The sequence below is a fragment of the Oncorhynchus gorbuscha genome, linkage group LG23 (genome assembly GCF_021184085.1).
Source record: "Oncorhynchus gorbuscha isolate QuinsamMale2020 ecotype Even-year linkage group LG23, OgorEven_v1.0, whole genome shotgun sequence".
In the NCBI taxonomy this organism is placed as follows: Eukaryota; Metazoa; Chordata; class Actinopteri; order Salmoniformes; family Salmonidae; genus Oncorhynchus; species Oncorhynchus gorbuscha.
The window spans coordinates 1,936,717-1,954,056 of NC_060195.1; the positions used below are offsets into that span (position 1 = coordinate 1,936,717).

At 42.8% G+C, this 17,340-nt stretch overlaps 1 protein-coding gene across 3 annotated transcripts in view; it reads left to right on the top strand.

The window, feature by feature from the left end:
* Positions 1–17,340, top strand: part of hdx (highly divergent homeobox) — a 53,677-nt gene that overhangs the window by 29,351 nt on the left and 6,986 nt on the right. For all 3 annotated transcript variants that reach the window (XM_046324574.1, XM_046324572.1, XM_046324573.1), the window contains exons 4-8: positions 2,156–3,361; positions 4,395–4,448; positions 4,557–4,703; positions 9,134–9,332; positions 9,537–9,616. In XM_046324574.1, the coding sequence (XP_046180530.1) occupies positions 2,156–3,361; positions 4,395–4,448; positions 4,557–4,703; positions 9,134–9,332; positions 9,537–9,616 (1,686 nt within the window). The remainder of the gene's footprint in view (positions 1–2,155; positions 3,362–4,394; positions 4,449–4,556; positions 4,704–9,133; positions 9,333–9,536; positions 9,617–17,340) is intronic.

Here is a 17,340-nt window from a genome sequence, read left to right on the forward strand (position 1 = left end):
AAGGAATTGATAACAAGACGACTGTGGGAGCGGTACTGTTAGATTTCAGTGCAGCCTTTTGATATTATTGACCAGAAACTGTTGTTGAAAAAAACATATGGCTTTTCAATCTCAGCTCTAAATCCACGATATGGCAATCTATCTAATTGAACTCAGAGGGTTTTCATTAATGGAAGCTTCTCTAATGTCAAACATGTAAAGTTTGGTGTACCACAGGGCAGCTCTCTAGGCCCTCTACTCTTTTCTATTTTTACCAATGACCTGCCACTGGCATTAAACAAAGCATGTATGCTGATGATTCAACCATATACACATCAGCAACCACAGCTAATGAAGTCACTGAAACCCTTAACAAAGAGTTCCAGTCTGTTTTGGAATGGGTGGCCAGTAATAAACTGGTCCTGAACATCTCTAAAACTAAGAGCGTTGTATTTTGTTCAAATCATTCCTTAAGTGCTAGACCTCAGCTGAATCTGGTAATGAATGGTGTGGCTGTTGAATAAATTGAGGAGACTAAATTACTTGACGTTACCTCAGATTGTAAACTGTCATGGTCAAAACATATAGATTCAATGGTTATAAAGATCGGGAGAGGTCTGTCCGTAATAAAGAGATGCTCTGCTTTTCTTTTTTGACACCACACTCCAAAAAGCAAGTTCTGCAGGCTCTAGTTTGGTTTTATCTTGATTATTGTTCAGTCGTGTGGTCCAGTGCTGCAAGGAAAGACCTAGTAAAGCTGCAGCTGGTCCAGAGCAGAGCGGAACGTTCTGCTCTTCATTGTAATCACAGGGCTGATATAAATACTATGCTGCCAGTCTCTCTTGGCTAAGAGCTGAGGAGAGACTGACTGCATCACTTCTTCTTTTTTATAAGAAACATTCATGTGTTGGAGATAACGTGTGTTGAAAATAACGATATCTACATGTACATACTACCTCAATCTGCCTGACTAACAGGTGTCTGTATATAGCCTTGCTACTCTTATTTTCAAATGTCTTTTTACTGTTGTTTTATTTCTTTACTTACCTACACACAAACATACCTGTTTTCCCTGCACCATTGGTTAGAGCCTGTAAGTAAGCATTTCACTGTAAGGTTGTATTCGGGGCACGTGACAAATACACTTTGATTTGATCCCAACTTGTTTGCATAGTCAACTTACACACAGCTCTGACACACACACACTTACCCCACCAGACATGTCACCAGGGGTCTTTTCATAGTCCCCAAATCCAGAGCAGATCCAACCAAGCATGGGACTTCCTTCTGTCTCATATTGCTCAAATAAACAGCAAACCTGGTTTCAAAAACCAGATAAAGTAACACCTCACGGCACAACACCTCTCCCCTATTTGACCTAGATAGTTTGTGTGTATGTATTTATATGTAGGCTATGTGTGCCTTTTTAAAATTAATGTAGTTCTGTTCTTGAGCTGTTCTTGTCTATTAATGTTCTGTATTATGTCATGTTCTGTGTGGACCCCAGGAAGAGTAGCTGCTGCTTTAGGAACAGCTAATGGGGATCCTAAGAAAATGCCAAATAACTTTCCTCAAGTGAAATATATTTTCACGTGACGTTCCTTCTACCCAGATGAATCATTAACACATTAAGTACCCAATGGGCACACACATCAATTCAATGTCTAATCCAACAACATCACCCAATTCTGGAGCGAGACACATAGTTAACACTACTAATACTACTACAATAACATCACCCAGTTCTGGAGAGAGACACATAGTTAACAAAACTACTACTACTGCTACTACTACTGCTACTACTACTGTTACTACTGCTACTAATACTACTGTTACTAATGTTACAGCTACTAATGTTACTGTTACTACTGCTACTAATACTACTACTACTACTGCTACTACTACTATAGTACTACTACTATGACCATAGTACTACTACTACTATAGTACTACTACTACTACTACCATAGTACTACTACTATAGTACTACTACTACTACTGTCACTGTTACTACTGCTGCTACTACTACTACTACTACTACCATAGTACTACTACTATAGTAGTAGTACTACTACTACTACTAGACTACTACTACTACCATGTGTCTGTCTGTCTCTCCAGACCTGGGTGATGTTGTAGCAGTGGTAGTGTTAACTATGTGTCTGTCTCTCTCCAGACCTGGGTGGGGAACAAGAGACGGAAGCTGGCCTCGAGGAATGACCAGAATGCGGGCGTATCCCACTCCTTATCGAATCACAGCATGGTTGGGGGAGCTCTGTCCAATCACGGCGTGGCTGGGGTAGCTCTCTCCAATCACACACTAGCAGGCGGGGCTTTAGTCGCGGGCGCCATGCTGACAGCAGAGATGGCGGCGGCTCGGAACATCCAGAGAGGCTCCTCCCATCTCCTCCCTTCCTCTTCCTCCTCTTCTTCTTCCTCTCCGCTTAGCTCTGTCAACAACAACAATGATGTCATCCTGACTGGGATTTACTCTCTAGGCTCCGCCTCTAGTTCCCGGCCCACTGTTAAGCCCCTCCCTTCTGACTCTGAGCTGCCTGCACATGTCCATCAAACTCTGCTTAACCAATCACAGCACAGGAGTAACAGTTCTGTCTCCTCCCCTCTCCAGCTCCACTCCAGATTGGGTACCATGTCACTTCCTCACTATAAAACCCCCTCCCTCTCCTCTTCCCCCTCCTTCTCCTCACCCCCCTCCTCCTCACCCCCCGGCCCCCCCATCAACAGCATGTCCAAGAGGGTGGGTTTCCCCACAAGTGGGGCCAGGGCCGGGGGGGCAGCAGGAGTGGCCGGGGTAGGGGGGGGGGTACCTCGGAGCTGGGCTAGACAGTATGGTTCTCTCCAGTCTGGCCCCTGGCCCTCTCCCTCCCAGCCCCAGCCCAGGCCTCAACCCAACCACCAGACTCTCCCACCTCATCTCTCCAGGCCCCGTCCCTCCCCCCCTCCTCACCCCATCCCTCCCCCTTCAGACCACTCCCCCCGCATTAATCAGGTCTTCAGCCTATCAGAGAGGGGGGAAGGGGAGGGATTAGGACAAGGACAGCCTTCTGATAGGAGCAGGCTGGAGAAACACAGACAGACTCCCCACCCCTCGGACACTATTGGTTGCCTCTCTATCGCCATGGAGACGGGTGATGAAGAGGATGAGTGGCGGAGGGAGGAAGAGTTATCCAACATGGCTGCCACAGCCCATGGGGACCACCAGAGAGGCCAGGGGGTGAGGGACAGCCCCAGCAGGGGATTGGGATCTGGGGAGAGAGTCCTCACATCCCCCTCACTGGTCCTCAGCAGCTCCAGGCCTGGTCCATATTCTCAGGACAGCTACCCAGTTACTACACCGCTACAGACCTCTCCTAGTATACAGGTAGGGGTTACTGTTACTACTAATACTACTACTACTACTACTTCTACTACTACTACTACTACCCAGTTACTACACCGCTACAGACCTCTCCTAATATACAGGTAGGGGTTACTTCTACTACTACTACCCAGTTACTACAACACTACATACCTCTCCTAGTATACAGGTAGGGGTTACTGTTACTACTACTACTACTACTACCCAGTTACTACAACACTACAGACCTCTCCTAGTATACAGGTAGGGTTTACTGTTACTACTACTATTACTACTACTACTACTACTACTACTACTACTACTACCCTGTTACTACAACACTACAGTCCTCTCCTAGTATACAGGTAGGGGTTACTGTTACTACTACTACTACCCAGTTACTACAACACTACAGACCTCTCCTAGTATACAGGCAGGGGTTACTGTTACTACTACTACTACTACTACCCAGTTACTACAACACTACAGACCTCTCCTAGTATACAGGTAGGGGTTACTGTTACTACTACTACTACTACTACTACTACTACTACTACCCAGTTACTACAACACTACAGTCCTCTCCTATTGCATAACCCAGCATACAGGTAGGGGATATGAATAATTTTAGACTGAAGGTTTCCTACTGTTCTGTACATGCAGTCCTCTCCTGTTATCTGTCTCGGTTCCAGTCAGCCTTTCCATTGTTCTTCAGTAACTCTCCTCCTCTCCTGTTATCTGTCTCGGTTCCAGTCAGCCTTTCCATTGCTCTTCAGTAACTCTCCTCCTCTCCTGTTATCTGTCTCGGTTCCAGTCAGCCTTTCCATTGCTCATCAGTAACTCTCCTCCTTTTTATACTTCTTGTTGCCTCTCCTCCTCTTTCCTCTTCTCCTCTTTCCTCTTCTCGTCTCCTCTATCCTCCTCTCGTCTCCTCTATCCTCTTCTCGTCTCCTCTATCCTCCTCTCGTCTCCTCCCCTCTCCTGCTCTTTCCTCTTCTCGTCTCCTCTATCCTCTTCTCGTCTCCTCTATCCTCCTCTCGTCTCCTCCCCTGTCTAGGTTCCAGTCAGTCCCTCTGCTCCGTGGCTCATCAGTAACTCCAGGAAGAGAACTGTAAGTCTTCATCTAGCAGTCTTTAGGAGATTAGAGCACTGTCACCATCAGACCACCTATACTGTTCCATAATCTTTCATGTGTCTATAATGTATAGTGTGTGTGTAGCTACAGGACAGGACCCAGTTCAGTGATGTGGACCTGGGCCAGTTGAAGCGGTACTGGGACCGAGGGATGACCAGTCTGGGTTCTGTCTGCAGAGAGAAGATCAACGCAGCAGCCAATCAGCTCAACGTAGACACTGAGATAGTCAAGGTAGCAACCAATCAGAGGCTTCCTCTCAGCTGTATCAGCCAATCACACACTCCCTTTGAGTGTTGCACTGTATTAACATTAGTTGTGTTTGATTGACAGATGTGTATCTTAACCGTATATTATATTTTGTGATGTGTTTGATTTAGAGGCGAAGGAAACGCACGCCTATTTAGGCGAGGTGCTGGGTAGAGGAGTGGAACACTTAAAAAATAAAGGAGAGCCGCACTCTAGGAGCTCAGATACAAAAATATTTCTGTCCAATGTTTCGACAGACGGTGGTGACCTCGACAATGTTAAAACGAGAGGCTGCCTGGATCTTTAATATAAAGACCTCTTTCGGTCTCAACGTAAACTTTGATCTGAAGCCATTCTTGTGATTATTGTGATTTTGCTATTCTAAATGTCTGTCTGCTTATGCAACCAAACTGATCTATGATCATACGCAATCATTAGTTTTTTTGTATGCTATTTTAATATTTAATATATGAGAATAAACCAATGATATCAGGCCACACCCGGCCATGATTACAGACACCTGTTGTGTCCTTTGACACGATATAATGAGTCACCCCACAGTGTTTGTCATTATACCCTGATGACGCGTTGGACCTACAGTGGGGAGTTTACATACACTGAGGTTGGAGTCATTAAAACTCGTTTCTCAACCACTCCACAAATTTCTTGTTAACAAACCTATAGTTTTGGCAAGTCGGTAAGGACATCTACTTTGTGCACAAGTAAGTTTTACTAAAATTGTTTACAGACAGATTATTTAAGTTATAATTCACTGTATCACAATTCCAGTGGGTCAGAAGTTTACATACACTAAGTTGACTGTTCCTTTAAACAGCTTGGAAAATTCCAGAAAATATCATGGCTTTAGAAGCTTCTGATAGGCTAATTGACATCATTTGAGTCAATTGGAGGTGTACCTGTGGATGTATTTCAAGGCCTACCTTCAAACTCAGTGCCTCTTTGCTTGACATCATGGGAAAATCCAAAGAAATCAGCCAAGACCTCAGAATAAAAATTGTAGACCTCCACACATCTGGTTCATCCTTGGGAGCAATCCACATGCCTGAAGATACCACGTTCGTACGCAAATATAAACATCATGGGACCACACAGCCGTCACACCGCTCAGGAAAGAGACGCGTTCTATCTCCTAGAGATGAACGTACTTTGGTGTGAAAAGTGCAAATCAATCCCAGAACAACAGCAAAAGACCTTGTGAAGATGCTGGAGGAAACAGGTACAAACGTATCTATATCCACAGTAAAACGAGTCCTCTATCGACAGAATCTGAAAGGCTGCTCAGGGAGGAAGAATGCACTGTGTAACGGTTCTCTTGTGGTGAAGGAGAGTCGGACCAAAATGCAGCGTGTAGATTGTGACCCATGTTTAATAAACACACGTAAAACACAAATCAATACAAACACTACAAAACAAAGAACGTTTGTTTAAACAACGTAAACACGAATAAACACAAACACTACAAAAACAATAAACGTAACGAAAACCGAAACAGCCTATACTTGTGTAAACTAACACAGAGACCGGAACAAGGACACTAAGGACAATCACCCACGAAACGCTCAAAGAATATGGCTGCCTAAATATGGTTCCCAATCAGAGACAACGATAAACATCTGCCTCTGATTGTGAACCACTTCAGACAGCCATAGACTTGAACAACTTGGGTTCTTGGGTTGGGTTGACTTGGGTTCGATCCCCGGGACCACCCATACGTAGAATGTATGCACACATGACTGTAAGTCGCTTTGGATAAAAGCGTCTGCTAAATGGCATATATTATTATTATATATTATGAACAAATAAATGAAGATAAACACAAAATACTTCGACCAGGGCGTGACACAGGAAGAAGTCACTGCTCCAAAACCGCCATAAAAAAGCCAGACTACGGTTTGCAACTGCAACTGTACATGGGGACAAAGATCGTACTTTTTGGAGAAATGTCCTTTGGTCTGATGAAACAAAAATAGAACTGTTTGGCCATAATGACCATCATTATGTTTGGAGGTAAAATGGGGGGAGGCTTGCAAGCTGAAGAATACCATCCCAACCGTGGGGGAAGCACAGGGGGTGCTTTGCTGCAGGAGTGACTGGTGCACTTCACAAAATAGATGGCATCATGAGGAAATATCATTTTCGTGGAAATATTGAAGCAACATCTCAAGTCATAAGTCAGGAAGTTAAAGCTTGGTGTCAAACGGGTCTTCCAAATGAACAATGACCCCAAGCATTCTTCCAAAGTTGTGGCAAAATGGCTTAAGGACAAGTCAAGGTATTGGAGTGGCCATCACAAAGTCCTGACCTCAATCCTATAGAACATTTTTGGGAAGAACTGAAAAAGTGTGTGCGAGCATGGAGGCCTACAAGCCTGACTCAGTTACACCAGCTCTGTCAGGAGGAATGGGCCAAAATTCACCCAACTTATTGTGGGAAGCTTGTGGAAGCCTCCCAGAAACGTTTGACCCAAGTTAAACAATTTAAAGGCAATGCTACCAAATACTAATTGCATGTACAGTCCTGGTCAAACGTTTTGAGAATGACACAAATATTAATTTCCACAAAGTTTGCTGCTTCAGTGTCTTTAGATATTTATCAGATGTTACTATGGATACTGAAGTGTAATTACAAGCATTTCATACGTGTCAAAGGCTTTTATTGACAATTACATGAAGTTGATGCAAATAGTCAATATTTGCAGAGTTGACCCTTCTTTTTCAAGACCTCTGCAATCCGCCCTGGCATGCTGTCAATGATCTTCTGTGCCACATCCTGACTGATGGCAGCCCATTCTTGCATAATCAATGCTTGGAGTTTGTCAGAATTTGTGGGTTTTTGTTTGTCCATCCACCACCTCTTGAGGATTGACCACAAGTTCTGAATGGGATTAGGGTCTGGGGAGTTTCCTGGCCATGGACCCAAATATCAATGTTTGTTTGGTTCCCCGAGCCACTTAGTTATCACTTTTGCCTTATGGCAAGGTGCTCTATCATGCTGGAAATCATGATGGAATCATGCTGGAATCATGCTGTTTGTCACCAAACTATTCCTGGATGGTTGGGAGAAGTTGCTCTCGGAGGATGTGTTGGTACCATTCTTTATTCATGGCTGTGTTCTTAGGCAAAATTGTGAGTGAGCCCACTCCCTTGGCCGAGAAGCAACCAGACACATGAATGGTCTCAGGATGCTTTACTGTTGGCATGACACAGGACTGATGGCAGCGCTCACCTTGTCTTCACCGGACAAACTTTTTTCTGGATGCTCCAAACAATCGGAAAGGGGATTCATCAGAGAAAATGACTTTACCCCAGTCCTCAGCAGTCCAATCCCTGTACCTTCTGCAGAACATCAGTCTGTCCCTGATGTTTTTCCTGGAGAGAAGTGGCTTCTTTGCTGCCCTTCTTGACACCAGGCCATCCTCCAAAAGTCTTCACCTCACTGTGCGTGCAGATGCACTCACATCTGCCTGCTGCCATTCCTGAGCAAGCTCTGTACTGGTGGTGCCCCGATCCCACAGCTGAATCAACTTTAGGAGACGGTCCTGGCGCTTGCTGGACATTCTTGGGCGCCCTGAAGCCTTCTTCACAACAATTGAACCGCTCTCCTTGAAGTTCTTGATGATCCGATAAATTGTTGATTTAGTTGCAATCTTACTGGCAGCAATATCCTTGCCTGTGAAGCCCTTTTTGTGCAAAGCAACGATGACGGCACGTGTTTCCTTGCAGGTAACCATGGTTGACAGAGGAAGAACAATGATTCCAAGCACCACCCTCCTTTTGAAGCTTCCAGTCTGTTATTCGAACTCAATCAGCATGACAGAGTAATCTCTAGCCTTGTCCTCGTCAGCACTCACACCTGTGTTAACGAGAGAATCACTGACATGATGTTAGCTGGTCCTTTTGTGGCAGGGCTGAAATGTAGTGGAAACCTTTTTGGGGGATTCAGTTAATTTGCACGGCAAAGAGGGACTTTGCAATTAATTGCAATTCATCTGATCACTCTTCATAACATTCTGGAGTATATGCAAATTGCCATCATTCAAACTGAGGCAGCAGACCTTGTGAAAATTAATATTTATGTCATTCTCAAAACGTTTGTATGTTAACTTCTGACCCGCTGGGAATGTGATGAATATAATAAAAGCTGAAATAAATCATTCTCTCTACTATTATTCTGACATTTCACATTCTTTAAATAAAGTGGTGATGTAACTGACCTAAGACAGGGAATTTTTACTAATTAAATGTCAGGAATTGTGAGAAACTGACTTTAAATGTATTTGGCTAAGTATGTAAATGTATGTAAACTTCCCACTTCAACTGTAAATATTTTTGCATCTGAGCTCCTAGAATGTGTGGCTGTCCTTCATTTTTTAAAGTGATGTATTTGTTTGACAGACGTGGATCGGGAACCGGAGGAGGAAGTACCGTCTGATGGGCATCGAGATCCCGTCCCCTAAATGTGGGCCGGCCGTGTTCCTGACATCACAGGAAGGGGAGGAGTCTCCCTCTGCGCTGAGTTCCGATGGGGAGGGGCTTGGAACACCAGAGTTGGGAGACAACCTAAACGATGGAGCGTCCTTCTGTCTGTCCGAGGGTGAGACGCGCGCGCACACACACACACACACACACACACACACACACACACACACACACACACACACACACACACACACACACACACACACACACACACACACACACACACACACACACACACACACACACACACACACACACACACACACACACACAACCACCCCCAGTAGCAGTGTCCAGTGTAACAGTGTTGTTGTTTTAGATGGGACCAGTGATTCGTACCAGAGAGAAGAAGAGAATGGAGTAGAGGACAGCAGCAGCGCTCCCATGGCTCACGACGTGGTACTGCAATATACACTAGTACACTACACTGTTATTACACTAGAGGGACACTGCTATGACACTAAAGACACGAGAGAGACCCTGTTATGATTCTAGAGAGACTAGAAACCCTGTTATGGTACTAGAGAGACTAGAGACCCTGTTATGATACTATAGAGACCCTGTTATGATACTAGAGACACGAGAGAGACCATGTTATGATACTATAGAGACCCTGTTATGATACTATAGGACCCTGTTATGATACTAGAGAGACCCTGTTATGATACCAGAGACCCTGTTATGATACTAGAGACCCTGTTATGATACTAGAGACCCTGTTATGATACTAGAGACCCTGTTATGATACTAGAGACCCTGTTATGATACTAGAGACCCTGTTATGAGACTAGAGACACTAGAGACCCTGTTATGATACTAGAGACCCTGTTATGATACTAGAGAGATCCTGTTATTACACTAGAGAGACCCTGTTATGATACTAGAGACCCTGTTATGATACTAGAGACCCTGTCATGACACTAGAGAGACCCTGTTATGATACTAGAGACCCTGGTATGATACTAGAGACCCTGTTATGATACTAGAGACACTAGAGAGACCCTGTTATGATACTAGAGACCCTGTTATGACACTAGAGACCCTGTTATGATACTACTAGAGACCCTGTTATGATACTAGAGACCCTGTTATGATACTAGAGACCCTGTTATGATACTAGAGACCCTGTTATGATACTAGAGACCCTGTTATGATACTAGAGACCCTGTTATGATACTAGAGACCCTGTTATGATACTAGAGACCCTGTTATGATACTAGAGACCCTGTTATGACACTAGAGACCCTGTTATGATACTAGAGACACTAGAGAGACCCTGTTATGACACTAGAGACCCTGTTATGATACCAGAGACCCTGTTATGATACTAGAGACACTAGAGAGACCCTGTTATGATACTAGAGACCCTGTTATGATACTAGAGACACTAGAGAGACCCTGTTATGATACTAGAGACCCTGTTATGATACTAGAGACACTAGAAAGACCCTGTTATGATACTAGAGACCCTGTTATGATATCCTGTTATGACACTAGAGAGACCCTGTTATGATACTAGAGACACTAGAGAGACCCTGTTATGATACTAGAGACCCTGTTATGATACTAGAGACACTAGAGAGACCCTGTTATGATACTAGAGACCCTGTTATGACACTAGAGACCCTGTTATGATACTAGAGAGACATTGTTATGATACTAGACCCTGTTATGATACTAGAGACCCTGTTATGATACTAGAGACCCTGTTATGATACTAGAGACCCTGTTATGACACTAGAGAGACCCTGTTATGATACTAGAGACCCTGTTATGATACTAGAGACCCTGTTATGATACTAGAGACCCTGTTATGATACTAGAGACCCTGTTATGATACTAGAGACCCTGTTATGATACTAGAGACCCTGTTATGATACTAGAGACACTAGAGAGACCCTGTTATGATACTAGAGACCCTGTTATGATACTAGAGACCCTGTTATGATACTAGAGACCCTGTTATGATACTAGAGACCCTGTTATGACACTAGAGAGACCCTGTTATGATACTAGAGACACTAGAGACCCTGTTATGATACTAGAGACCCTGTTATGATACTAGAGAGACCCTGTTATGATACTAGAGACCCTGTTATGATACTAGAGACCCTGTTATGATACTAGAGACCCTGTTATGATACTAGAGACCCTGTTATGATACTAGAGAGACCCTGTTATGATACTAGAGAGACCCTGTTATGATACTAGAGAGACCCTGTTATGATACTAGAGACACTAGAGACCCTGTTATGATACTAGAGACCCTGTTATGATACTAGAGACCCTGTTATGATACTAGAGACCCTGTTATGATACTAGAGACCCTGTTATGATACTAGAGACCCTGTTATGATACTAGAGACCCTGTTATGATACTAGAGAGACCCTGTTATGATACTAGAGTTATGATACTAGAGACCCTGTTATGATACTAGAGAGACCCTGTTATGATACTAGAGACCCTGTTATGATACTAGAGACCCTGTTATGATACTAGAGACCCTGTTATGATACTAGAGACCCTGTTATGATACTAGAGACCCTGTTATGATACTAGAGACCCTGTTATGATACTAGAGAGACCCTGTTATGATACTAGAGAGACCCTGTTATGATACTAGAGAGACCCTGTTATGATACTAGAGACCCTGTTATGATACTAGAGAGACCCTGTTATGATACTAGAGACCCTGTTATGATACTAGAGACCCTGTTATGATACTAGAGACCCTGTTATGATACTAGAGACCCTGTTATGATACTAGAGAGACCCTGTTATGATACTAGAGAGACTAGAGAGACCTTGTTATGATACTAGACCCTGTTATGATACTAGAGACCCTGTTATGATACTAGAGAGACCCTGTTATGATACTAGAGAGACCCTGTTATGATACTAGAGACCCTGTTATGATACTAGAGACCCTGTTATGATACTAGAGAGACCCTGTTATGATACTAGAGAGACCCTGTTATGATACTAGAGACCCTGTTATGATACTAGAGACCCTGTTATGATACTAGAGATGATACTAGAGAGACCCTGTTATGATACTAGAGAGACCCTGTTATGATACTAGAGAGTTACCCTGTTATGATACTAGAGAGATACTAGAGAGACCTGTTATGATACTAGAGAGACCCTGTTATGATACTAGAGAGACCCTGTTATGATACTAGAGAGACCCTGTTATGATACTAGAGACCCTGTTATGATACTAGAGACCCTGTTATGATACTAGAGACCCTGTTATGATACTAGAGAGACCCTGTTATGATACTAGAGAGACTAGAGAGACCTGTTATGATACTAGAGACCCTGTTATGATACTAGAGACCCTGTTATGATACTAGAGACCCTGTTATGATACTAGAGACCCTGTTATGATACTAGAGACCCTGTTATGATACTAGAGACCCTAGATACTAGAGACCTGTTATGATACTAGAGAGACCCTGTTATGATACTAGAGAGACCCTGTTATGAGACCCTGTTATGATACTAGAGACCCTGTTATGATACTAGAGACCCTGTTATGATACTAGAGACCCTGTTATGATACTAGAGACCCTGTTATGATACTGAGAGACCCTGTTATGATACTAGAGAGACCCTGTTATGATACTAGAGAGACTAGATACTAGAGACCCTGTTATGATACTAGAGACCCTGTTATGATACTAGAGACCCTGTTATGATACTAGAGACCCTGTTATGATACTAGAGAGACCCTGTTATGATACTAGAGAGACCCTGTTATGATACTAGAGACCCTGTTATGATACTAGAGACCCTGTTATGATACTAGAGACCCTGTTATGATACTAGAGACCCTGTTATGATACTAGAGACCCTGTTATGATACTAGAGACCCTGTTATGATACTAGAGACCCTGTTATGATACTAGAGAGACCCTGTTATGATACTAGAGACCCTGTTATGATACTAGAGACCCTGTTATGATACTAGAGACCCTGTTATGATACTAGAGACCCTGTTATGATACTAGAGACCCTGTTATGATACTAGAGACCCTGTTATGATACTAGACCCTGTTATGATACTAGAGACCCTGTTATGATACTAGAGACCCTGTTATGATACTAGAGACTAGAGACCTGTTATGATTACTAGAGAGACCCTGTTATGATACTAGAGACCCTGTTATGATACTAGAGACCCTGTTATGATACTAGAGACCCTGTTATGATACTAGAGACCCTGTTATGATACTAGAGACCCTGTTATGATACTAGACCCTGTTATGATACTAGAGACCCTGTTATGATACTAGACCCTGTTATGATACTATAGACCCTGTTATGATACTAGAGAGACCCTGTTATGATACTAGAGAGACCCTGTTATGATACTAGAGAGACCCTGTTATGATACTAGAGACCCTGTTATGATACTAGAGACCCTGTTATGATACTAGAGACCCTGTTATGATACTAGAGACCCTGTTATGATACTAGAGACCCTGTTATGATACTAGAGAGACCCTGTTATGATACTAGAGACCCTGTTATGATACTAGAGACCCTGTTATGATACTAGAGACCCTGTTATGATACTAGAGAGACCCTGTTATGATACTAGAGACCCTGTTATGATACTAGAGACCCTGTTATGATACTAGAGACCCTGTTATGATACTAGAGACCCTGTTATGATACTAGAGAGACCCTGTTATGATACTAGAGACCCTGTTATGATACTAGAGAGACTAGAGAGACCCTGTTATGATACTAGAGAGACCCTGTTATGATACTAGAGAGACTAGAGACCCTGTTATGATACTAGAGACACCCTGTTATGATACTAGAGACCCTGTTATGATACTAGAGACCCTGTTATGATACTAGAGACCCTGTTATGATACTAGAGACCCTGTTATGATACTAGAGACCCTGTTATGATACTAGAGAGACCCTGTTATGATACTAGAGACCCTGTTATGATACTAGAGAGACCCTGTTATGATACTAGAGAGACCCTGTTATGATACTAGAGTTATGATACTAGAGACCCTGTTATGATACTAGAGAGACTAGAGAGACCTGTTATGATACTAGAGACCCTGTTATGATACTAGAGAGACTAGAGAGACCCTGTTATGATACTAGAGACCCTGTTATGATACTAGAGACCCTGTTATGATACTAGAGAGACCCTGTTATGATACTAGAGAGACTAGAGAGACCCTGTTATGATACTAGAGACCCTGTTATGATACTAGAGACACTAGAGAGACCCTGTTATGATACTAGAGAGACCCTGTTATGATACTAGAGACCCTGTTATGATACTAGAGACCCTGTTATGATACTAGAGACCCTGTTATGATACTAGAGAGACCCTGTTATGATACTAAGAGACCCTGTTTTGATACTAGAGACCCTGTTATGATACTAGAGAGACTAGAGAGACCCTGTTATGATACTAGAGACCCTGTTATGATACTAGAGAGACCCTGTTATGATACTAGAGACCCTGTTATGATACTAGAGAGACCTGTTATGATACTAGAGACCCTGTTATGATACTAGAGACCCTGTTATGATACTAGAGACCCTGTTATGATACTAGAGAGACCCTGTTATGATACTAGAGACCCTGTTATGATACTAGAGAGACCCTGTTATGATACTAGAGAGACTAGAGACCCTGTTATGATACTAGAGAGACCCTGTTATGATACTAGAGAGACCCTGTTATGATACTAGAGACCCTGTTATGATACTAGAGACCCTGTTATGATACTAGAGACCCTGTTATGATACTAGAGACACTAGAGAGACCCTGTTATGACACTAGAGAGACCCTGTTATGATACTAGAGACACTAGAGACCCTGTTATGATACTAGAGACACTAGAGACCCTGTTATGATACTAGAGACCCTGTTATGATACTAGAGACCCTGGTATGACACTAGAGACACTAGAGAGACCCTGTTATGACACTAGAGAGACCCTGTTATGATACTAGAGACACTAGAGACCCTGTTATGATACTAGAGACACTAGAGACCCTGTTATGATACTATAGAGACCCTGTTATGATACTAGAGACACTAGAGACCCTGTTATGATACTATAGAGACCCTGTTATGATACTAGAGACACTAGAGAGACCTTGTTATGATACTAGAGACCCTGTTATGATACTAGAGACCCTGTTATGATACTAGAGAGACCCTGTTATGATACTAGAGAGACCCTGTTTTGATACTAGAGACCCTGTTATGATACTAGAGAGACTAGAGAGACCCTGTTATGATACTAGAGAGACCCTGTTATGATACTAGAGAGACTAGAGACCCTGTTATGATACTAGAGAGATCCTGTTATGATACTAGAGAGACCCTGTTATGATACTAGAGACCCTGTTATGATACTAGAGACCCTGTTATGATACTAGAGACCCTGTTATGATACTAGAGACCCTGTTATGATACTAGAGACACTAGAGAGACCCTGTTATGATACTAGAGAGACCCTGTTATGATACTAGAGACCCTGTTATGATACTAGAGACCCTGTTATGATACTAGAGACCCTGTTATGATACTAGAGACCCTGTTATGATACTAGAGACCCTGTTATGATACTAGAGAGACCCTGTTATGATACTAGAGACCCTGTTATGATACTAGAGAGTTATGATACCCCCTGTTATGATACTAGAGAGACTAGAGAGATCCTGTTATGATACTAGAGACCCTGTTATGATACTAGAGACCCTGTTATGATACTAGAGACCCTGTTATGATACTAGAGACCCTGTTATGATACTAGAGACCCTGTTATGATACTAGAGAGACCCTGTTATGATACTAGAGAGACTAGAGAGACCTGTTATGATACTAGAGACCCTGTTATGATACTAGAGACCCTGTTATGATACTAGAGAGACCCTGTTATGATACTAGAGAGACCCTGTTATGATACTAGAGAGACCCTGTTATGATACTAGAGACCCTGTTACTAGAGACCCTGTTATGATACCCTGTTATGATACTAGAGAGACCCTGTTATGATACTAGAGAGACTAGAGACCCTGTTATGATACTAGAGAGATCCTGTTATGATACTAGAGAGACCCTGTTATGATACTAGAGAGACTAGAGACCCTGTTATGATACTAGAGAGATCCTGTTATGATACTAGAGAGACTAGAGAGACCTGTTATGATACTAGAGAGACCCTGTTATGATACTAGAGAGACTAAGGAGACCCTGTTATGATACTAGAGACCCTGTTATGACACTAGAGACCCTGTTATGATACTAGAGACCCTAGAGACCCTGTTATGATACTAGAGACCCTGTTATGATACTAGAGAGACCCTGTTATGATACTAGAGAGACCCTGTTATGATACTAGAGAGACCCTGTTATGATACTAGAGACCCTGTTATGATACTAGAGACCCTGTTATGATACTAGAGACCCTGTTATGATACTAGAGACCCTGTTATGATACTAGAGACCCTGTTATGATACTAGAGACCCTGTTATGATACTAGAGAGTTATGATACCCTGTTATGATAGAGACCCTATGATACTAGAGACCCTGTTATGATACTAGAGACCCTGTTATGATACTAGAGACCCTGTTATGATACTAGAGACCCTGTTATGATACTAGAGACCCTGTTATGATACTAGAGACCCTGTTATGATACTAGAGACCCTGTTATGATACTAGACCCTGTTATGATACTAGAGACCCTGTTATGATACTAGACCCTGTTATGATACTATAGACCCTGTTATGATACTAGAGAGACCCTATTATGATACTAGAGAGACCCTGTTATGATACTAGAGAGACCCTGTTATGATACTAGAGAGACCCTGTTATGATACTAGAGACCCTGTTATGATACTAGAGACCCTGTTATGATACTAGAGACCCTGTTATGATACTAGAGACCCTGTTATGATACTAGAGAGACCCTGTTATGATACTAGAGACCCTGTTATGATACTAGAGACCCTGTTAGACCCTGTTATGATACTAGAGACCCTGTTATGATACTAGAGACCCTGTTATGATACTAGACCCTGTTATGATACTAGAGACCCTGTTATGATACTAGAGACCCTGT